The following is a 23,709-nucleotide window of genomic DNA, read 5'->3' on the forward strand; positions in this document are numbered from 1 at the left end:
TTCCCTCTTGTTTTATTGCCGCCGAAGGTTTCGCAGATCGAGCGTCTTCTCAAACTTCGTATCAAGGTCATGAAAAGGTATCTGTGTAACAGGATAGATTAACAAAGGAATCATTGACAAATTTTCAGTGCAGAACACCATGTAGCAAGATATAACACAGGCACTCTATAAAGTTCGACTTGTAACAAATCTGTCTCGGACGATTTTAACCATCATTCTACTCGGCTGATATATAGTCTTCAACTATTCGCTGTGTGCAGGCGTGTCGTAAGCTTGTCTGGTTCATTTCGGTGACTGGCTTCGAGAACAATCCCAAGGTACCTAACATCGAGTATTAGTGATGTTCTTCAATACGAACAAAGTTCTTGTTACTTAGTTTCGCACTTGTGGTTATTCGGTATTTCCAAGGCTTTCTTCACACCTCTTCTAAATGTCCAGCGTTCGGCGGATTGGTTACATGACATGTACTTTTGTTGCCTTCATGTGCAGTACTCACTTTGATCTCTTTGTTTACTCGGTCTCTTCAATGTGTAGTAGCCAATCAATCAGTCCTTTGACCTACGTCCCTGATGTTTTCCGTAAGCGATGGTTGATTAATTGGCCCGTTGAACTAACTCTCTGATATTTTCCGCATATGCAGTAGCAGATGCACATGGCATGAGCAGCCTGCATGAGATCCTAAGATGTTCAGAATGTGGCATTGGCAAAATCGAAATCGACTGTAGGGCAACGAATAGCAGGACTCCCTTCCTCGAGATGGTTGTAAATGCTAATGGATTGATGAAAACTCTCCAGAAACTTGGTTGCGACGTCCAAAGGACAAAGTTTAGTTCTACTAGCGAAGAAATCAGGCTCTGTAACATATACCCCCTTGATCCGGCTCTCCGATTTTCCCCATACACTCGAGATGATCAATCGCTCCGTTGATCTACCTCTCTCACAATCTCCATGTGTACTACATCACACTTCGACCCTAAAGTACGCTCCATGATCCTGCTCAGCTTGTATACCTTTGTATCTTCAAATTCACCCAATTGTACTCCTTGTTGCAGACTTTCTTTGTGTTCTCGAGTTCCCTCATCTGCGGTATTCAAAAAATCCACTTCTTGTTACCTCTATTCGATTTCCAATCTAATCTACATAGACAGCGCTCCACGAATTGCTTTCTGAGTATGCTCATGATATCCTCCCTGAATGCGGAGCTTGGTTCTTATCATTTTGAATCTCAAATGAACCCTAATTTTACTGCTTGGTATGCAGTCCTTTTCTGCTCTTGAATATCTTTGTGTGTTACACTCAACGCATCGGCTCCTCAATATATCTACCTTATTTTCCTTTTGTGTTGCGGTCAAGGTATTGACACCTCCGCATTGGCTGCTCCGCATTTCAAATCTATCCTTTTCGCGGCGCTAGAATAACTGTTTCTGCCGTTCGTCCTCTCATTCCCCTTTTGTGCGGCACTCAATGAATTGTTCTTCCCATAATCCCCTGCGATCATCCTTATTTCTTTCTTCTATAATTATGACTGGCATATCGCTGGATACAACGAGGGAACCTGGGTCGAAATAGGCTGTATCAGAAAATTAGTTGTTGGATGCACCTGTATCAGTTTTCCACTCTCAATTTGGCAGGCTAACACCGACATTCATCGCAGATATCAAAAATGCCATCTTTCTATTGGAACGCTCCCTGATACAAACCAACTTGTCGCTGTCGCTATTGCTTTGATTGGATCTATCGGTAGCTGTAGCCGCCTTTCTATTGAAGAACGTCACCTTAAGCTTCGAATAAACTTCCAAGCAAACCATCTCTGCATGCAATGTCCAGTCATTACACCCCTTACGCCAATTCTATCCTTCTCCTTGGCCTTTATATGTGCCGTAAGTTCAGAGCATGTAGTGTGTGATGTCTTGGCTTTATTTTTGCTCTCGTTAAAAATGTCGGCTGGGAGAAAATCGAGGGTTACAGGTGTGGATTCGTTGGTCGATTTCGAGCGCTGACCTTGAGTCTATTGTGGTTAGTATGAGTGTAAATCACTGATATAGCGCGAAGCGTACCATTTTTTGTGAAGTGGGAAACTTAACTTCTTGAAACAAGTAACAGTGTTATTGAATGTGATCTTGAACTACTCCATTGTACTAAAGTCTGGATATTCGATAGAGATACAAGCATCAGTAGCGTTAGCTTCAGTACAGAAACCCGACCCCTTATGATGAGCACAGAGTTTCTTCCACACTTCTGCAACGCTCGTGCAACCCATTACCATTTCCATGAATATTGTATTTGATGAAGATTTGCAATGCTATCCTCGATCATGATTTTGCCATGCTTTCAGACCAGCGTGCCAGGCGGCTATTTTATCTGCCTTGGCTGGTGGAAGGGCTTCGCTGATCGTAGCTGGGATTGACTGTTTCCTTTTCAGATCTATATAGCGAGGTATCCCAGCACTTCTGCAGAGATATGAAAGCTCTCTTTGAAGGTGGAGAGATTCTCCCCTTCTTTGAGACGGAAATCTGCCATCAGCATGATGGTCTTGAGGTCCGCCATCGCAAAGTTTGCCACCGCTATAGCTGCAGAACACACGGATATAGTTGAAAGGTATTGGGCAGGGAGAACTTGGGAATCATTTGTCGGTGTGTAGTCCTGAGAAGGACTTGGATTATCGCCTTTATGAAGTCCTGGGATAAAATCTTGACGGCTCCTGGATATGCCATTGGAAATATCAAAGTGGATTGCACACCGACACTAGAAGCACCTCGATACAAAATTCGAAGACGAAAATTCGCAATGCGAACTTCCAGGAAGAAGAATTGTAATGCCCATTTCCAGAAAGAAAAGGCATAATTCGGATGTTGAGGAAAAGTATCCGCATTACGAATCAAAAGTTTTCGAATTCTCGCTTGAGCTTGGGAAAATGCTTCATACAGTGAATCTTTGAAATTAAAGCGACTACCACGATCCAGCATGATTTAAGGTATCATCGTTGATGCTTTCAAAAAGGCTACGGAACACTAAAAGACCTTACTCGCCAATTTTTGAAGCTAATGATAATATGGTACTGTTAAAAATCCAACTTACAAGCACAACCCGTAATATCTCTGGATACGGTCCCTTGTTTTTGACATATCTAATGTTGTAGAACAATTTAAAAGAATAACTTTTAAGATCGTAGATTCATTTTCTTTCTCTTACAGCGACAGCGGATTAAGGAATTGATGCTTTCTCTTGGACGAAAGATGGTAAGTCATTCCTTGCTCTGTTGATTATTACCCTTAATTGAGTTTTGTGTAGGAAAAAACAGATCTTTCGAATCTCTTCAGAATTTCAGCCGCCACTGATGGCGTTCCTGATATAAAATCCTCCGAGATGAGCTCATTGCTTGGAATTGGTGCTGCTATCACGGTAAGATGCTTCCCAAGCTTTGCTCAAATTCAATTCCCTTACGTCTCATGATTTTCAAAACTAAAAATATCTGCGCAGGATAAATCGAAGACCAGACTTGTGGTAAAATTCAAATTTCACACAACACAGACTTTGGAATTTGTAGAAAGTAGTGCGGCGCAAATGGTGGACCAAGAATATCAATTGTTGATAAAGCTATTTTCGAATCTGAAGATTGACAATAAAATCTTCTTCCCGTTGGATCCCATCAATGACAATCTCATGATATCAAAGAAGTCGACTTATTTCAAGAATTACCATAACAAGATTACACTACGTGCGCATCCTCGGATAGGGCTCAGGCTTCAAGCCATGGACAATGCGATCTCGAGAACGGTACCAGCGTCAGAGAAAAACAGGAGACTATTTCGAGATGTTCGAATGCGAAATCAAAAAGGTAGTCTCCCGCTAAAAAGATTTACCTTGTTCTCGAAACTTCCTGCGGAGCTCAGAGTTAAAATATGGCAAATGTCTTTCGTTAGAAGAACGATTGTGGTTGGTATGTACCGCAGAACAACAGAAGGGGTTATCGATTTTAGCAAGAATCATGTCACAACATCAAACCCAATTCAGCTTTTGATTAATAGAGAAAGCCGGGCAGAAGTCAAACGACATTATATCTTCCAAAAAACCTATCATGCCACTCCTGCTGTCCAAACTCTAGAAAAGTACAAATACAGGTATCTCACGAACCTCTTTCTTCCGGAGAATAACTTCCGACCAAGTTTTGGTATATATTATCATCCGAGAATAGATGAGCTCTCGATACTGCCCCCTATCGTCCTTTATGATTCGATCCTTTGGCATCTGCCAGTTTGTGGCTATAAGCTTTATCAATTTCGGTACATGCAGACTCTGGTGATTCGTGAGGCACATTTGAGTACCAGGGACATCGTTTTATCTAACAACTACTGGCGTGGAAGACAATCTTTATTTTACATGACCTATGAAAACTTTAGTCGAATCCGGGAGATATTGATATACCCGAGTAAATCTGTCAGATTCACCGCAGATAATCTGCTCTGTACTGAGCTGGGTAGAAAGCAAAGCTTGGAGGTCCTCAACAAAATGTTTAAAGAAGTCTATCAACTTGAAAAGAATGCTGAGAGAGGTCTTCAAGTTCCAAGGATCACAATCTATGTACCTTGAAGATCCTTAGAACTTTAGTAACCTAATCTAGAACAACCAAATCTTTTTGTTTCGCAATATATTTGACCCTTTTTTTTTTTACAACAACAATGTGAGAACACTGACTACCTAGTATCATTGCTCTTGAGATGATTATTAATGACATGACACGTGACTAAAACCGTCGGATGATACACTAAAGCCGATAGGAGTTGCCCCCAGCCATAGTGCTATTATGACATCTGGGTCCAACATTTGCTGCCCACTCTCCCCTTTATGTTATCGATTTTAGTACAAATCCATACGGAAAGCTTCTACTCTGGAAATTCAAGGGAAATTTGGCATCTGCGCGTGCTTGAATCATTCCATGTCATGATTTTTCAGATATTACCCCTCGATCGCCCGGAAGCTCAATCTGATTGTTTATGGGATTATCTGAGGTGAGTACTAGGTAGTCTCAGACAATTCTGATCTGTTTTACGAAACGCTGAGATATCCATTTGATATTGGTTTACTACGTATGGTGTTTCGGAACTATCTTGGTGTGTTGTTTTACAATTGAGACGTCATCTCGAATCTTGGAAGTATCACATTGTCATATCACCGCAAAATCTTAGCTTCTCAAACTGCCAAGAACACCTGCAGTCTATCTTTCCCCCTCATTTATATGAACTCAGTCACTCTCTTGAAATGTTAATAAAACCATCTGATCAAATTTGCTTCGAATTCAGCCTGACGCGTATAGTTCGCTGCAAAATGTTCTGTGTAATTTCCGTACTCACTGTTGCGCTCGCTGGCGGGGCATCAGCTTTCACGCCGTCTGGGTTTGAACCATCTTCAACTAATGATCTTACTGTTGCATATGGCTCTAAGCTTGCAACAAATGGGATCCAAATGTTACGAGCTGGTAAAGATTCTTTCCCTAAGTTGCATCGCGACTGCATGCTAATAATGATCCAGACACAGCCAGTGCTCCTATTCTTGGTACAACCACAAAAATGAGTGGTACCTACGCAGTGATGATGGTAGATCCCGATATTCCACCCGCAACAACTGGGGGTGATACATCACAATTCCTCCACTGGATGCAAGCCGATCTCACGTCATCGAATACCACGACGAATATTGGAGGTCAAAAGATCTACGAACTGATCAACGTAAAGAACACATCCGCATTTGCCACATATCTACAACCAAACCCTCCAAATATTGCGCCAACTACTCATAGATATACACAATTATTATTCAATACCACAGGTATGAACATGAGTCTAGCTTCCCTTCAAATGGCTGGAAAAACTCGAGGAAATTTCAACGCTGCAAATGTGGTTAAGAGCGCAAAGTTGACAGTATTGATGGGGAACTCATTCGACGTTTCATTTGGAGACAAAGCCATAAATACTACAGGGGGTTCAAGTGGAAGTTCAAACCAGACTTCCACTGCGACTGCCTCGAAAAGTACTGCAGCGTAGACTCTAAAATCCACCCCAACTACCACAGTCTTTCCTAAAGTACTAATGGAACAGCTGGAGTGAGAAGCGAAGATATGGCTCTACTTGTAGGATTGGGGGCCGTGATTGGGGCTTTTAAGTTTCTTTGAATAATGGATTGCCAAAATATTTCATTCCATGTTGTTTATGGCATAGGTTTTTGTCTATTAATCACAACTATCTGACAAAACCTATGTATTGCCAAAAATATGAGGGAACTCAAGAGATTAATATTAAGATCAATACTTGCAAAACCTACGAGCATATCCGGTTCTGTGAAATCCTTGGAGAATTCTTTTTCCGATATATCATGATACATCAACTGGTAGAGAAACAAGTGAACAATCAATATCTTTTTGACACCTTGTGGAAAAAAACCTAGTTATAATTCCACCATTAGCATCATGAAGGGGAATCAAAAGCTTAGGTGATTGCTATGGACCCGAAATGGGAATTACCTTGAACAACAGCTAAGAAAAGGATGAAGAGATTTTCCTTCGGTACAGGAAATCTACGCATGCAGAGGTATCGTCTTTGGATATCACCGTTGTACGTCAAAGCTTAATCCTGAACCACATGTTTGCCACGATTTTATTATCTCGAGGAGATACATGAATATAAGTGCTGTGCTGTTGGAAAAGAAAATGGATTCTCAAAGGTCAAAGTACAAGACGATATCTTGATTTCACAAAAAGGTTTCTTTCTTTTTCATACAAAAGTATTTAATGACCTTGAATTATAGCCACTACCTAATTTCTAAAGTCCATCCGGCAGCAGATTCCGGTTTCGACACTAATAAATTAGATCTAGTTTCCCATGATTACCAGCAACTTTATCCATCTTCAATACCCGCGAAACATGACCATCTCAACACCTAACTCCTTGGGAAACACTAGAAAATCTTCAGCCAGAGCTGCCAAGATCTCCTCATTACTACCTTTACCATCATGTCTTTCTCGTAAATACCGGCGGATCTGTGTTGGAAAAGATTAGTCGTTGCGGTTTGGTAACAAAATAATGAATGAAAGGAGTGCTTACTGTCAAAGGCAATGCAGCAGGTGAGTCCGCTGCAAAAATACCACTGTCCTTACTAACTTCCGCAATCAATTCTTCACCGGTGTACTTATTATCGTACAGCTCTCGCATGCGACGACCAGTCCGTGAAATATCAGTATCAAGTAGAATGCTGGCACAAAAGCCTTTTACTTACCGCAATTTTGAAAGCCTTGGTGGTTTCCTCGCGCAGAGGTTCCACATTACCCCACGAAGAAAGAGCTGTTGTACCTGGAGTGACCGAGGCTGCGATCGGCCCGGTACCAAGGGAGATTTTTGCATCATTAAAGCTCGCAGATGCTACCGTGATTGCCGGTAGAGAGACCGAATACCCAGAAGAAAGGATTGGGGCTACCGATCCAGAAACGATGGTCTGATCTACCCAAGGACGCTGGGATTTGGGGGGATCCATTCTACCAGTAACCGGCTTGTATGCGGCGGAAGTTGTCATACCAGCTGAGTACCTGGATCCGGTAGGAGGTGCGGATCCAGGAGAAGAGCGAAAGGATCTACCATCAGCATTCGTATTACCAGGGCTGCCACGGGAGTGGTTGGGTACCGGAATGACGTGGTTCTGCGGGTGGGGCAGCTCAGGATGCTTTACTAGCTATGCCCTAAACTTGACGTCTATGCTATCCGGGTGCACCTTGCGGTTGGTCCAGCTGGTCAGATACGACTGGTAATACTCCAGAAATTCCATCATTGATGCCAAGTCGGCAAGAATGTACCCTTCTCGACAGTCTCGAAGGAGTTCATTCTTTACCGACAAGTGCACAAAGACTACACCCGTGCTCTGGCTACCTCTATCAACATCTCTCATTGATATTGAGAAGTGATACCTCGAGTCGAATACCGAATTTGCCATTTGTAACCCGACAATGTATTGTGGTCGCATCGTAGTACCAAAAGTAAACCGATACGCTAGCGGATGGTGAAGAGCGATGCCGAAGAATGGGATCCAATACTACAGATTCATGAAGTTAGTCATCATTCTTGTACAAGGTATAGAATTTATGGCATTGAAATGATGAGAACTTGCTTACCCCAGCTTGAAACTTCCATCCGTGGACGGAAACCCACATATTGTAGTCCGAAATTCGATGTATTCTTGGGAGAACCTTATGACCACCTAGGTCCCCGCTACCAAACATCGCACTTGCACCAATGGTACGCCAGTGCGTCGCGGCAAGAATTGCGCGATTCCGCGAATACCTATCCTCGTTGGAAGATTGATAATCGTTACCGGAGCCCGAAATATTGGTACGGGAGCGCTTATTACGAAGCATACCATTATTGGCATCGAATTCGATCTGCCTACCATTACCACTACCATCGTAATTATCATTACCGCCATCTTCTTGAAGAAGATACCTTCTTTTGCTTGGAATCATGGTTTGGCAGTTGGATTGAGGGTTGGTTAATGGAGGTGGATGCAGGTAATGAAACTCAGAAGTCAACAATTTTGAGGATATATTTTTTTGTTTAAGATTATCTCGCTTAGTTTATTCAACAAACCACAAAGGTGAGCTTGGAAATTTGAAAGATTCCAAGTACCATCGACTAAAGTGACGAATTGCAAGTTCAAGACGTTCTTTGAGGTTTTTTTTTTCCCAGAAAAAAGGCAAGAATCTCTTCAGACTGATATCGTCCATGGTAAGAATGTTGAGTGCAAATGATACTTTTCGCAACTATATTCTCACCGTTTTGAGAGAAGAGCTGCGCCTTGAGCTCAAATAAATCCATCAATGTATAGATCACCTTTACAGGATGCTCACTGATCATTGAGTAGGAAGCACTATTCGAGCTGATATATTTGTGTCACAATGTACATCAAATTTTCTAGACTGATGATGGCTCGTGGGACAAGTGAAGGAAGCATATGCATCCACATAAAATGCTCTCTCACATAACAAGAATCGTCAATATATCACCGGTACAGACAAAATTAATCTGTGCATTCAATTTCACTTAAATAGAGTCAGTTCATAAAATCCAAATATATCCTCCACCGATCTCTTCTTCTTCTTCACCACCCACTCATGTACCTCTTGGGGTTATAAGATCTGTTGCAAAGAAGAACATCGCAGATATGGAGATTATAGATGTCAAGTTTAAAGATCCGACAACTAGTCATAATTCATACCCAGCGCTTTTCAAAAAGGTAGAGCTTTCCCATCAGGCAACAACCACTTTGTTTGAAGACTAAGATGCGGTCACACAAAATGTCGAAAAAATGGAATCTCAACTCGATGAGGATAAGAGGAGGTTGGCAATCGTAGCTGATGATACGTCAAGAGTACAAAATATCAGCAGATCTTTTCTACCAGTACTCAGGCCATCAGAAGAATTGTTGAAAAAGTCTCTGAAAATCATCTTCCTCTTCCGCGGCCCTTTGCACGGATTCTACAACGCTACCAAACCTGCGTCGCTTTCTCATCCGCAACTCTTTGAGTATGCAACGCACTCGAATAAGTGGCGCTCCTATGTTCACGACCTTTTAAATTCCTGGCTGTTCGAATGTACAGCATATCTGTACCTGCAGCCTTACAAATCAGCAACACATCTTATTTTGGGGCTCCCTGAATCTGCGATATTCCTGAGTCAGCAAATCTTTTGGATCCACCTTCCCTTGAACCTGCAGCTCCATTATATCCTCGATTTTGTGAATTCCCGACGTTTCCACATCCGCGACGCTTCAGACTGCGCGATACTCGTGAATCTGCATCGCTCTTGCATCTAAGATCCTTTGGATTTGCTGCCCTTCGAGTCTACAGCGTTTTCAAACCCGCGGCTCTTCCAATATATTGTTTCTATATTCGTGGTGCTTTGAATCTGCTGTTCTTCGTGTGTGCGAGATTCCTAAATTCGAACACTCATAAACCTACAACGCTCCTGCACCTGCGGAACTTCCAGATCTACACCACTTCTATATCTACAACCCTTTGAACGCTTAGCCGTCTGAGACTCTAGTCCGAATAAATCTACGACGCTCCTAAACCCGTGGTGCTTCTCAATTTGCGAGGATTCTTGATTTGCGGCGATTCTGCGATCTTCAACATAGTCCGATCATCACAACTTCCCTAACACACGTAATACTCTCCACTCTTGCAAAATCATCTCTCTGTCTCTCGCCATATTATTTATCACTTTAATATTGATCTTTCGGCAAACGCTCCCAATTTTTCAAACCACCACTCGATGCCAAGACTCGTAGCACCTCCAACATCAACGAAACATTTCGACTTTCACCTCCTAGATTGTACTTCGGGAGTTTCCCTACAGGGTATTGTTCTCGAGTCTATAAGTCCATCGAAATATCTGATTCTTTCAAGTGTGCTCTTTGAGGTCCCGATTCCCACTACTTGCGACACTCCAAGTTTCATCCTACAACGAACCCGAATAATGGAACTTCTAAATCTGCTCCCCCCATTCTCCAGAAAGCTAATCATACAAGCTTCCTGCAAGCCTCGACTTCTTTATCACTAGTTACAAAACACCATGCCTTTCCATGCCGCCCTTTCACTCTCACCCCTTTACACGAGATGGGAATGAGAATGAAATTTATAGCCTACGGTTAGATAACATCCAATCATAGCCCTCGTCATTCCAGATAAACCAGTTTTTGTTTCAGTCTGTATCTCGTTTATTTGCGAACTCTTAATTTCCTGCGGCAATCGGCGTTCGGCCACTTCAGACAGAACGGTCTTGTCTACCCTCTGGCATAACAACCCTTTATCCAGTTACAACATCTTCTCCCATTATCTTAAATTCTTTAAAGGTAATCAGGGTCTTATCAGTCCAAATATTACAGCCCTTATTCATAATAACAATCCCTCCAATAAAATCCCGGAACATCCAGCAGCAATCAGGATTCGTTCACTCCCAGTACAACAATTTCTGCTCTCTTCGGTAACTCTCATCTCAAAAGCTTCAGCGACGATCAAGTAAAAATCGACAACCTACAGTAATAAACCTGCTTATACACACAGTTGGCCTATTTTCGTTAAAACCCCTCACTGGAAAACACTCAGGGTTACGATCTACAACCTCCTGTGATGCAAGAATTCCTCTTCGTACCTGGCAAATTGTAGCCTTGGTAACTTTGACACAATAGCTATCTCTTCGATGAATAATATAGAGCCTCTACACGAAGGCTTCCAAAAACGCGATGAGTAACAGTCCTCCCCATAACTTAACACCACACTGACATTCTTGGGCCTAGTCGTATGCAGAGCTTTACGACAATAAGTTTACTAAGTAATTGTTCGACTATAAGTACATCCAGGAGCAGTTCGACATCAGTTAAATTCAGCAGAATTTCGTTAATAGGCACACCAAGACCATAATTATTATACAGCTTCGTAGGGTCGAGTCTTTGTACAACAAAATTTAGAAGGTTACAAGTGTCAGTACTCCTCCCATCTTCCATTTACTGACTTCCATACGCAGGTAGTGCATGCGAGAGCTACACGATAAGAAGTCCACCAAGTAAAAACTAATTGAAGAGTTCAGTCTGGTCGAGCCTTTGCACGAGTAAACCGTCAAGAACTTTCATATTAGGATAAGTATAAGTTCACACTTCATCTGTCTATTTTATTATTCAAGAATAGGCCATTGCATGCGAGTGCTATACGATGACAGATATACCAAGGAGACGCAGCTCCAAAATTAACAGATTATGGATCGAAGAGAAGAGAGTCAATGATGGCACAACAGTATGGGATATGAAAGCAGTACAAAGGGGACACAGAGGAGGGGACACAGAAAGAATCCAACGAACGAAACGCATAGGGGAATGCAAATGGAAATATGAATGGCGGTATAGAAGGAATTTAGAAGGGATTCTGAGAAGGAAACGTATAGGAGAATGCACATAGAAATGTGGAGGGGGCGCAGAAAGAATATAGGATGGGTAAAAAAGAACATAAGAAGCACGCAAGCTAGACTCGGAGAAAGAAATATACAACGAAATGCAAAGAGGAACGTAGAAAGGAGCGCAGAAGGGGATATAGAGGGGAACATAGGGAGGGTATGTATGAGAAGTAGAAGGGATACAGATAGAACCTAGTGGGAGGGCAGAGGAGCGCAGGATTGTATTCAGAGCGAGCGCAGATAGAGGTAATGCTGGTGGAGAGACTGCAGAGCAAATGCAGAAATAGTGAGTCTCAAAGAAATGCAATAGGAAGGGAATGTTCAAAATATATGATCAAAAGGAAATCTATAAGAAATAAACGCGGGGGAAGACATGGGGAATCAACACGGAAGGATTACAAGAGACAACGCAGGAGGCCATGCATATCTTGGGACACAAAAAAAAACACACAGATGGAGAAAATTTAGATGGATGAGATTGAAGAGGAAAGTCAAGCGATGGTGCTAGGAGTATGAGGGAATAGATGGAGGAAACAGCAGCTTTACCAAAGACAAGCTAGTTCTCTTGTGGTCTATCGTCTTGTGATAGATCAATTTAGTATGGGGTTTGCATACTTCTTGGTCCTACGAATACAGATGGTAGGAAAATGTGGAGATAGGGTTAAAAGATCCTGATATGCTAGATTAAAAGGTCAAACTGTATCACAAAGTGGGGCACTAGACTAATAAATCTGGATAAAGGGGCTCGCATAATGAAGAAGATATGGATACTAAAAATAGTGCGGCTGGAAAGTCTGCAACACACCACCAATATATGGGCCACCAATCATCATGTATCTTACTAACTTATAAGACGTGCCTGTAAGTGAAGTATGGTATAATCTCTGGCTGAACGAGTATAAGAACTGAATAACTTATAGACACCCTACCAAAGTGATACATTCCACCCACAAACTTCTCGATTGAAACCTGGTCAGAAATAATCGCGGCACAATTTTTCATAACACCCGGCCTTACCTCTCCACATAACCAGCACCACTTCCCTTTCCACTCATCACGAGCACCCTCAACTATATTACTTACGTCGCACTTCGTCGTTTTTGCTACCTTGTTTGTATAAAGCTTGCCTTTGCCCTATCCCTTCAGATATTTCTCCCCCGTCCCTTCCTTCATCCTGTCCCTTCCCCCTCCTCCATCAATCAATCTTTTGTGAAAATAGATAAGTCCATGTCAAACATATTGCAAAGATTTGTTAAAGACAAATTGCTGTATCTTTGTGATAAAATTTTACTAGTTATAAAGGAAAATATATGATAAGTGGAGACATTACCAAGTGGTCGATTCCGGCCAGTGGCCCTGATATTGCAGACTCTTTAGCCGAGTGGCGAACTTCCTTAATTCCCCTAGCGTCTGCCATGTAAATCATCTGATCAAATTTGATGGTAGGGATTGAGTTGCAGATTTGGTTTGGTTATTCCATTGTTGCCATGCGTCCGACAGAAGGGCGAGGATAAAAATTCCACTGAAGTTTGCGGATCGTTCAACACTTCGGGAAACAACCCAGCGGAATTTCTTTCCATGGTCATCGATGGATCTCATGCTTCGGCCTGTATATCACGATATTCAGAAGTATAAAAGAAATTGGAGAGCCTGTAGTCCTTTAGATGGGGAAGGTCAGGGTGATTATTCAAGTATCCAGAAATGTTACATCGATTGTGGGGAGATCCACCTTGGCTACCAATATCTCTCTGTACTCGCCCACGAATTCCATGAAACATGCTAAGCCTGCCAGTATATATGGTCTCCTAATATGATTCAAATAATCCTTCCTTGAATTGATGATCAAAACCATCAGGGGTGAACTTGTCACAGGACAATCACTATCTCTTCAACAGAGGCAAAGAAATATATTTCCTTGAGATAGAAGTTGGCGTTTTGAAAGTGTGCAATGGACTCGAGTGGTCTTTGTACACCGGTAGCTAAAAGGAATACTCTGGGGTGCCCTGAGGCCATTGCAAAGAATGGAATTAAAAAGCCATCTTCTTGCTTCCAACCATGAACGGATATTCTCATTCTTAAAGAAATCACTTTTTCGGGTTCCAACTGCGGTTTTCCGCACCCAGATCCCCGCTCGGATCCTAAGCTTTGCCAGAATTTTGATAGTTTTGAATCGCTGCCTTTTTGGGTGCTTTGAAGTTGACATCGACGCAGCGTTGTGGAATTGTAGATCGCTTTGTATCTACGTAGTGGGATCAACAGGATTAGTAGGATAGTGGAATACAGTTCCGATCGGTTCATTTGAACTACTAATATCTTTGTATATATCTTGGAGGTTAATTTTAGAATATAATAATAATAATAATATTCGATTAATAGTAGAAGAATTAATCACTTTAAGCTTAGAAACAAATCGAATATATATATCAGAATTGAATTGAAGTTAATTTATAGAAAATAAGCTTATTTAAAATGAAATTTCTTAATTTTTCTAGGTTTTCTTTAAAGAATATTCTAGGTTTATATAATTTATAATAAAATTCTAGTATATTCTATATTTAAAAATAAAATCAATTTAAATTGAATTCTATAGAATCATTTTATATAATAAAGAAAGTATAATTAATCAAATCTAATGAATTTAATAATAATCTTCTATATATTTCTATTTGGTTTTATTTTATTATAAATCGATTTAATGAAAGATATTATTATATATATATATTATAAAATTATATTATATATATATTAGTTATTAAGATATTTCTTAATTAATAAGATATTAATAAGTAATTTAGTAAATTTATTATAGATTTTCATATATTTTCTTAATAAATATATTAAATTAATTTTATTATATATTTTGATTTAGATTAATCTGATTTATAAATTTAATCAATTTAATATAAGCTAGTGGCTTAGTAAACCTACTAGTCTTTTAATTATTAGTAGATATATATATTAGATCTAAATTTCTTAATTTAATAATATCTCTAATATAATAGAATCTAATTGCTATATATTTGCTTTTTTTATGAAATATAGAGTTTTTAGCTAGTGCAGTCTAATTATTTATATATAGAGGGAATTTATCTTATTTATATAAATTAAACTCTAATAATTGCTTTTTAATATAAATAGTCTTTTTAGTAGTTAGGTTTATAGCAATGAATTCTAATTTAACTATAGAAAGAGCTATAATAGACTATAGTTTAGATTTCCAGTTAATTAATATATTTCCTAATATGAATATATATTCGCTAATGGATTTATATATATTTACCTCTTTTTTATAATCAGCATCACAAAAACCTTAAATATAAGAATTATTTATTTTGTTATAATTTATTCCCTTATTTATAATTCTTTTTAAATACCTTAGAGTTTTTTTAATAGCTTGAATATATTTTACATTAGGATTAAATAAGAAACTAGCTAATTTGAATATTTAAATAATCCTTCATAAAATCTAGATTCTTTAAATTGAAATATTGTTTTAGATTATTAATAAATTTATTAATAATCTTTTGATTTAAGGTTATTATAATAATATCATTAATATATATTCAAAATTATATTTTTATTTTTAACAATAAAAATATATTCTTTAGAAATTAAATTTATAAACCCTAAGTTATTTAATATTTTTTATAAGATATAATATTATATTCTAGTTAATTATTTTAGATTATATAATACTTTATTTAGCTTTAAACCTTTATTCTTTAATTTATTAAATTCTTTTAATAAACTTAATAATAGTGGTATATTAATATTATCTTATACAAATACTAATATCGTATTAATTTTATAAATTAATCAATTATTTTGAAAAGCTAATATAAATAAAAGCTTTTAAATTATTAATTGAACTATCAATACATATATATCAATATACTGTAATTTATATAGCTATTTAAATCCTTTAATAATAAATCTAGTTTTGAATCTAATAAATTCATTTGAATTCTTCATTTTATATATTTATTTAATTCTTAGGGTTTTATTATTAATAGAATTATTAATAATATCTTAGGTTTTATTTAGTTTTATGATATTTATTTTATAATTCATAATTTTTAACTAATATTCTTTTTTCTAATAAACTAATAACTTCTTTATAGAATTTAGATTTGATTAATATACAATTTGGCTTATTAATAATAATTTTATTATTAATTTTAAATCTAATATTGAAAATTAATTGAAAATTTTGTTAATTTATTTTAATATTTACCCCCTTATTAATTGAATTGAAATATCCGAAAAAAATTAATTTAAAATAGGAAATTATATATTTTCTATTTTTATTGAAATTCTTATTTTTAGGAACTAGACCCCTTATTCGTTTAGATTATTATATAATAGATTCTATTAATTTATTAAGTATAGGTTTACTAAGAATAGGTTTATCAGAATCAATTTTTATATAATCTAGTGTTTTGTTGTTTTCATTATTTTTATTTATTTTGGGATTAGATTGATGCTTTTTAGTACAAATAGTATCTTTTTTTCTTCTATTTTAAATAGGTTTAAATTCAAGGTTTTCTTTTTCAAATAGTTTAAGATCTTGATTTTTATATCTATTAGAATATATAAGATTTCTTTGAATTTTGATGTTTTTTAAGCTAATCATTTTTTTACTGGCTGGTATATAAATTAGATAATTAATCAATAAATCAAAATCTATTAATATATTTTTTAAGCTTGAAAATTTATTTTTCTATTATAAATTTCTTTATTATTAATAATATAAGTAAAAGATTTTAGAATTTTAATATAACTTAAATCAAGTTTTTTATTATATATTAATTCAAATGATAAATTATTAATAAAATTATTATATATTCTATTCTTAATATAAGTAATAGCTTTAATTAAATATAATTATAAATAAAATAATATCTCTTTTTCTTTAATCAAATAAATTAATTTTTCAATTATATATTTATTTAATATTTCAATTATTTTATTTTAAGAATAAGTATATACATTGATATATTCGCATATAATTCTGTGATTTTGAATAAAATCCGATTATTTATTTAAAAGAAATTTAAGGATATTATTTAGTTTTAATATTTTAATATTAATATCAAATTAACTTTTAATTAAATTATAGAATTCTATTAAAATATTATATATCTGAAACTTGAATTTAATAGAATATATTTAAATAGTTTTAATAATCTAGTTAATAAATATTAAAAAGTATTTTTTACTTTTAATCTTTATAATTTTAAAGAATCCAGTTATATCTAAATTGAATTTTTTGAATTTAAAACTTATTTTAAGGATTTTCAAAGGATTTTTATTTATTTTCTAATGGAATATATCGAATTTATATGATTTATATACTTTTAAATTAGATTTAGCTTCATCTAATTGAATGTTTAAGAATTTAATAATATAATCCTTATTTATTTAATTTAATCTTTTATAAATTAAATTTAAATCGATTTTATTTAATAATAAATTCGATGTTTAAATTAATTCTTCTTCAATTTCAAAAGTATTAATACTTTTAAAATATCTAAAATCCATCTTAAAATTAAGATAATATATATTGATTAGTTAGAATACCATAATTCATATATTAGTTTTTTTCATAAATAATATTAATTTTATTTTCTAAAGAAATAATATAATTAATTCATTCTTTTTAAAATATTTAATTCAAATTAATAAGTATAAAGATTATATTAGAAATATAATACACCTCCTATAATAATATCTCCTATATTATTAATATAAAGCTTTTTATTATTAACTATAATAATAAAATAATTATTTAATAATTTATAATTTATAAATTATTTTTTATTAAATAAATAATATTCTATAATACCTAAATCTAATGCAAATTTATATTTAAATCCAATAAATTGATTAGCTAAACCAATATAATAGTCTACAACCATTAATTGCTTACTAGAAATAGATTTATTCGAATTTTTATTCAAATTAAAATTAAAATTTAAATTAAGATACTTTTTATTATTTCCTTTATTAATTTTTAGTTTAGAATATTTTATAAAGTATTTCGATTTTAAATACCCCTTTTTAAAATGGTATTTATAATAGAAAGCTTTATTGAAATTAGTTTCATTAATATTTAAATTAATGTTTATCACGCTAAAAGTAACGCCACCAATAGCCTTAGGCTAATTGGGTTTATATAGGCTTAATTCTCTCATGACACCCCCAAGATTACTGATTAACTAAATGATTATAAATAGTAATCTCTTTATACTAATCTTATTGTCACGGAATTCATTGTTTTATACAATAATACATGATTGAGCATAGCATTTCTTTAAAATGCTTATTTCTATAATTATTATATAATCTTTTATTTATTTTATATATAAATTCTAATATTTAATTAAACGATTTCGTTATTTGATTAGGGTATATAAAATAAATATAATTCTTATAATTATATCTCAAATTAGTTTAGTTTATTATTATTATATATATCTATTATATAATCAGAATAATCAATCAATATAGTTATTTCTTTATAATAATTATAAGTTTAATTAATATTTAAATTATATATATATATATATATTTATATATATCTTTTGGTTTATTTGGAATTATTTATATATTTTTATATTCAATTTTATAAAACTTGTTATATCTAAATCCAATTTCTTAGAAATTATTTATTTAATTATTTAAAAATATTAATCGAAATGGTTCTTATATTTATAATATTTTTATATATCAAAAAATATCTAAAAAAAATATTAAACTATTTAATAATAAAATTATTTTAATTATTTCAATTAATTCTAAAGAATTCTTAAAAGATAATAAATTTCTTTATTAAATAATCTTAATTTATAAGAAAAACTAATTTATTAAAAACTTATTTGAATTTATTGAAATTATAGATTTTATAAGAAAATATAATTTGAACTAATAATATAAAATATATTAATAATTTTATTATTTATTAGAATTATTATAAAAAATTTTTATAAGGAAATATTTCAATATTTTCTATATTTTCAAAAGTATTTATTATAAAATTAATTAAATTTGTATTATATATTTTTTAAAATATATTAATAGAATATTTAATTCTATAAAAAGAATATTATAATAAAAGAATAATATAATATTATATATAAATTATATTAGAATATTTATAAATGAATTGATAAAATAATAAATATTTTATTTTATAGAAATTATTAAATATAAAACTTCAAAGTATTATTATTTAAAATAATTATTCAAAAACTTTAAAATAAACTTATATTAATAATTATTATAACAAAATTTATTATTATTTAAAAATTCGAATATTTTTCAATAAATAATTTTAAATCAAATTGATTCTATTAAATATATAATAAATAAATCAAAGCTTATATAATACAAAAGTTATATTATATTAAATCAAAAATTATTATAATATAGTTTCTTATAAACTGTAAGTATATAAATACTTCCTATATAACTAATATTATATTTATCTAATCGAAATTAATACTTAACCTTAGATCTCTAATTATTTTCAAAATAATTTAAGAATATATTTGATAATTTAGTTTATCAAGATTTATTAATATTAAAAGAAAAGAGTATCTTTTTTATAATAAATCCTTAATCAAAATCAATTTTATATAATCTATAAAAAAAACAAAAGAATAATTAAAAAAGAATTATTTTAAAAGAAATAATAAACTAATATTATTACTTTTATAAATTAAAATCTAATTAGAAAAATAAAAAAACTAATTCTAAATATTATTCTAAAATATATTAATTAATAGAATTTATATTTATTAAATAATGAATTTTAAAATCTTATTTTATTAACAAAAAAAAAGTATAATAATATACAAAAAGAAATTAAGAATAATTGATAATTAAATCTTCAAAAAATCTAAAAACAAAAAGAATAAATTAATTCAAAAAATAGGATTTCTTAATTATCTAATCCTAAAGATCTAAAATCAAAAATAATAATTTATATTATTTAAATTAATTTTATTATAAAATATATAATATATTTATAAAATCATTATATTTATTCTCTAATAATATTATATTTAATAATAAAGATATTATATATTTAATTAATAATATTAATTTTTTTAATAAAAAAGAGTATTTATTTTCATTATTTTTTAATTATATTAAAATTGGAATAATAAAATGTCAAATTATTAAATAAAATATTTAGATGATTAAGAATATTTTATAAAGATTTTAGAATTTAAAAGATAATTTAATTTTATTTAATATTATTTATATTTCTAGTTTTCATATTAATATTATTTTGAAAATAAAATTTGTAATAATAAAAATATAATTTTTAAAAATGAATTTTATTTTATGAAAAAGTAATTTTAAGAATAATTATATTGTTATTTAATATATTTATAAAAATAATCTTTTGTTTTTAGAATATAAACTATTTTTATTTTATTTTCTTTTTTTAAATTCTATATTAATAAATCTAAATACTTTTATATATTTTATAATCAATATAAAAATCAAATATCTATTTTATAAATTAAAAGATCTATTTAAATTATAAAAGAACTTTATAGAACTATAATACAAAAGATCAGAATATTTAAGAAAAAAAGTTTTCGAATATTTTATTTAGATAATAAGAAATATAAAAATAAAAGGAATTATTAAAATCAAATATATAGATTATATTTATATTTATATAAAGCAAATAATATTATAAGCTTTTAATAAATATCAATCACTTTATTCTTTTTACAAAATACAATAAGATTTATTTGATTTTTTATATATATATATTAAAATATTCTAGCTTTTAGTAATCAAAGATATATATAACAAAAAAATCTTTAGTTTTTTATTATATCAAAAATACATTTTGAGGTTTTTCAAATTATATAGTATTTTTTTATTTGAATATTTCGAAAATATCATTTTTTAATAATCTATATTAAATAAGATAATAATATTTTAATTATTAATATTATAAAAAATATTATATTTGAAAACTGAATAAATATAGAAGATATAAAATTAAAATTATTATTATTCAATATATATAAATCAAATAATAAATTAAAATAAATAGAATAAAAAATAATTATTAAATAAATCAAAATATGGATATTTTTAAGAATATTGAATTTATTATAGATAAAAGTGATACAAATTATAACTTATTTATATAATATTAATTTTTTCAAAACTTGATTATTTAAGTTATTAAATAAAATATGGAATATTTGATTTTATAAATACTTTCAATTATTTATTTTTTTAATTACAAATTATTTAATTATTAATTTATATTTGGATTGAAGTAGAATTTATTAATATGAATATAGAATATATTTATTAAATAAAAAACGAGAATTAATTATAAATAAAAAGATATATAAGATTAATTTTAAAACAAATATTAGGTATTTTATAGGATATATATTAGATTTAATAATTTATTATATTTGAATTTCCAAGTTTAAATGGATTATTATTATTTGAAATATTACTTTTTTTGAAAAGAAAATTTATAAAATGAATCTTTTGAATAAAATTATTGATATTTATATAACGTAACGTATGGGGAACTCGGACACTTTTTCAATTATTCTATATACAATCTTGTTTTATAAATTATATAATTCTTTAATTCCAATTCTAAATTATTTAAACAATTCTTTAGCTCTTCTTCTTCAATCTCTTCTTTTGATTCTTCAATTAGATATTTGTATAATGTGATTTATCATCAAGTAGACTATATCATCGAGTGAACCACTTTCATCTCAATAAATATAACCAACTTCAATATACAATTTATCAATTATTTATTATACAATCTAATAATAAAGAAGTATATTTATTTTTAACTATCAAAATTATTGAAAATAATAAAAAACTGAGTTTTTGAAAGACTTTTTAATTATATAATATCCTTTATATAATCCTTATCCATAGAATAGATAATTTAACTTTATATTCTAAAACTCAAGCGAATCAATATAAACTTATAAAATTAGAAAAGAAGATTATTATTTAATATATTCTTGATATAAATTTAAAAGGTTTTTTATCTAAATTCAAAAGAATAAAAAATATAACAAATTATATTCTTAAATCGAAGGGTATAAAATGTATTAAAAAGTTTTGAGTATATCGATTTGTAAAGCATTGAATTAAATTAAAAATATATTTTAATTATATTTATAATTTTCAAAAAGTTTTTTATAAAGATTCTAAGTTTATTGAAAATTGGTTTCGATTAGTTACAAATATATAAGCGAAATTCAGTATTTTGAATAGTGATTTTTATAACTTTAATAAAACAAGTTTTATAATAAATATAATATACTTTAGAATAGTTATAATTAATATTAAAAGATGTAATAGAAATAAATTAATATAATTAGGTAATCGAGAATAAACTATAGTAATAATATATAAAAATAGGGAGAATAAAACTATTTCCTTATTTTTAGTAATTTAGAAACAAATTTACTTTTTTAATTAATATACTGAAATCAATCTTTTTATAGAATAAGCTATTAGATCTATATCTAATAAATAAATAAATAATAAGACAAATTTAGAATAATTAAAATACTTTAATAAGTATACTAAAAATTAAAGAAAAAACAAATATTGAATATTAGTACTAGATAAGTATAAAAACTATAAATTAATAACTTTTTAAGTATATTATAAAAAGAATAATATTATATATTTAAGTTTACTATTATATTCAAATTATTTAACTTAATCATTTAATATTAATTATTTTAATAATTTGAAATATTTATATAATAATCAAATTAATAAATTTATTAAGATATATATTAATTATATTTTGAAAATTGAATTCTTTATAGCTTTTAAAATTATATATAAAAAATTAATTATTTCTTAAAATATAAAATCAGAATTTCAAAAAACAGATTTAATATCTTTTGATTCTGAAACTATATTTTCGAAATTGAATATTTAAATTTATATATTTATTTCTTTCTCTTTTAATTAAGATTTATGAATTTCTCAAACTCCTTATAATCTATTTAAAGTTTTTTTATAATTAATTTTAATAAAATCTCAAATAACTTATTATTAATTAAATTCTTTTATATCTATATTCAAAACTATATTAATTTTAATTAAAAATATAAAAAGATTAGTTTATAAAAATATACTTTTGAATATAAAGATTTATATATTTTGAATAATAAATAAAATATTAAATAAATATTAATATATAAAAAAAACTTAATTATATTAAAAAGAAATATTTATTAAATAAAAAACTTTTAATATATTATTTCAATAAAAAATTGATATTTAGATTTAATATAATAAATATTAAAAAGAGAGGAATTCTAATAAAGAAATATTTTCTAATTAATATTATAGTAAATATAAAAAGATTGGGTATAATATAAAAATTTATTAAAATGATTTAATAAATCCTAGATTATTAGAATCTTTATAGTTTTAATTAATTGATTTAGTTATTATTGAATAATATAAGTTTGAAAGTGTAAATTGAGATAAAAGTGGTTCACTTAATGATATAGTCTATTCGATGATAAATCACGTTATTTGTTTTTGATATATTTATTATATATATTACAAATTCTAAAAAACCTCTTTTGAATTTATTTGAAAATAATCAAAATATTTATATTAATATTTTTTATATAAATAATTATATTTTAGATTTAAATTTATATATAAAATTATTGTC

The 23,709-nt window shown here is 30.6% G+C and overlaps 4 protein-coding genes across 4 annotated transcripts; 2 read left to right on the forward strand and 2 right to left on the reverse strand.

Moving 5' to 3' along the window:
• Positions 1-2,302: 2,302 nt before the first annotated feature.
• EAE97_008363 (uncharacterized protein) lies at positions 2,303-2,966 on the reverse strand (the record flags this gene model as incomplete). Its single annotated transcript, XM_038878877.1, is given in 2 exon segments — positions 2,303-2,570; positions 2,584-2,966. 2 exon segments carry the CDS (start codon positions 2,964-2,966, stop codon positions 2,303-2,305), a joined length of 651 nt encoding a protein of 216 aa, XP_038730557.1.
• A 249-nt stretch (positions 2,967-3,215) lies between these two features.
• EAE97_008364 (uncharacterized protein) lies at positions 3,216-4,590 on the forward strand (the record flags this gene model as incomplete). The annotated part of the gene is made up of 3 exons (XM_038878878.1): positions 3,216-3,239; positions 3,292-3,402; positions 3,532-4,590. 3 exons carry the CDS (start codon positions 3,216-3,218, stop codon positions 4,588-4,590), a joined length of 1,194 nt encoding a protein of 397 aa, XP_038730558.1.
• A 735-nt stretch (positions 4,591-5,325) lies between these two features.
• Positions 5,326-6,041, forward strand: EAE97_008365 (uncharacterized protein; the record flags this gene model as incomplete). Its single annotated transcript, XM_038878879.1, has 2 exons — positions 5,326-5,476; positions 5,530-6,041. The coding sequence occupies 2 exons, from the start codon at positions 5,326-5,328 to the stop codon at positions 6,039-6,041; spliced, it is 663 nt and encodes a 220-aa protein (XP_038730559.1).
• An 860-nt stretch (positions 6,042-6,901) lies between these two features.
• Positions 6,902-8,503, reverse strand: EAE97_008366 (uncharacterized protein; the record flags this gene model as incomplete). The annotated part of the gene is made up of 5 exons (XM_038878880.1): positions 6,902-7,033; positions 7,098-7,181; positions 7,270-7,686; positions 7,738-8,076; positions 8,156-8,503. The coding sequence occupies 5 exons, from the start codon at positions 8,501-8,503 to the stop codon at positions 6,902-6,904; spliced, it is 1,320 nt and encodes a 439-aa protein (XP_038730560.1).
• Positions 8,504-23,709: the final 15,206 nt, after the last annotated feature.

The sequence above is a fragment of the Botrytis byssoidea genome, assembly GCF_014898295.1.
Source record: "Botrytis byssoidea strain MUCL 94 chromosome Unknown BBYS_017, whole genome shotgun sequence".
Classification (NCBI taxonomy): domain Eukaryota; kingdom Fungi; phylum Ascomycota; class Leotiomycetes; order Helotiales; family Sclerotiniaceae; genus Botrytis; species Botrytis byssoidea.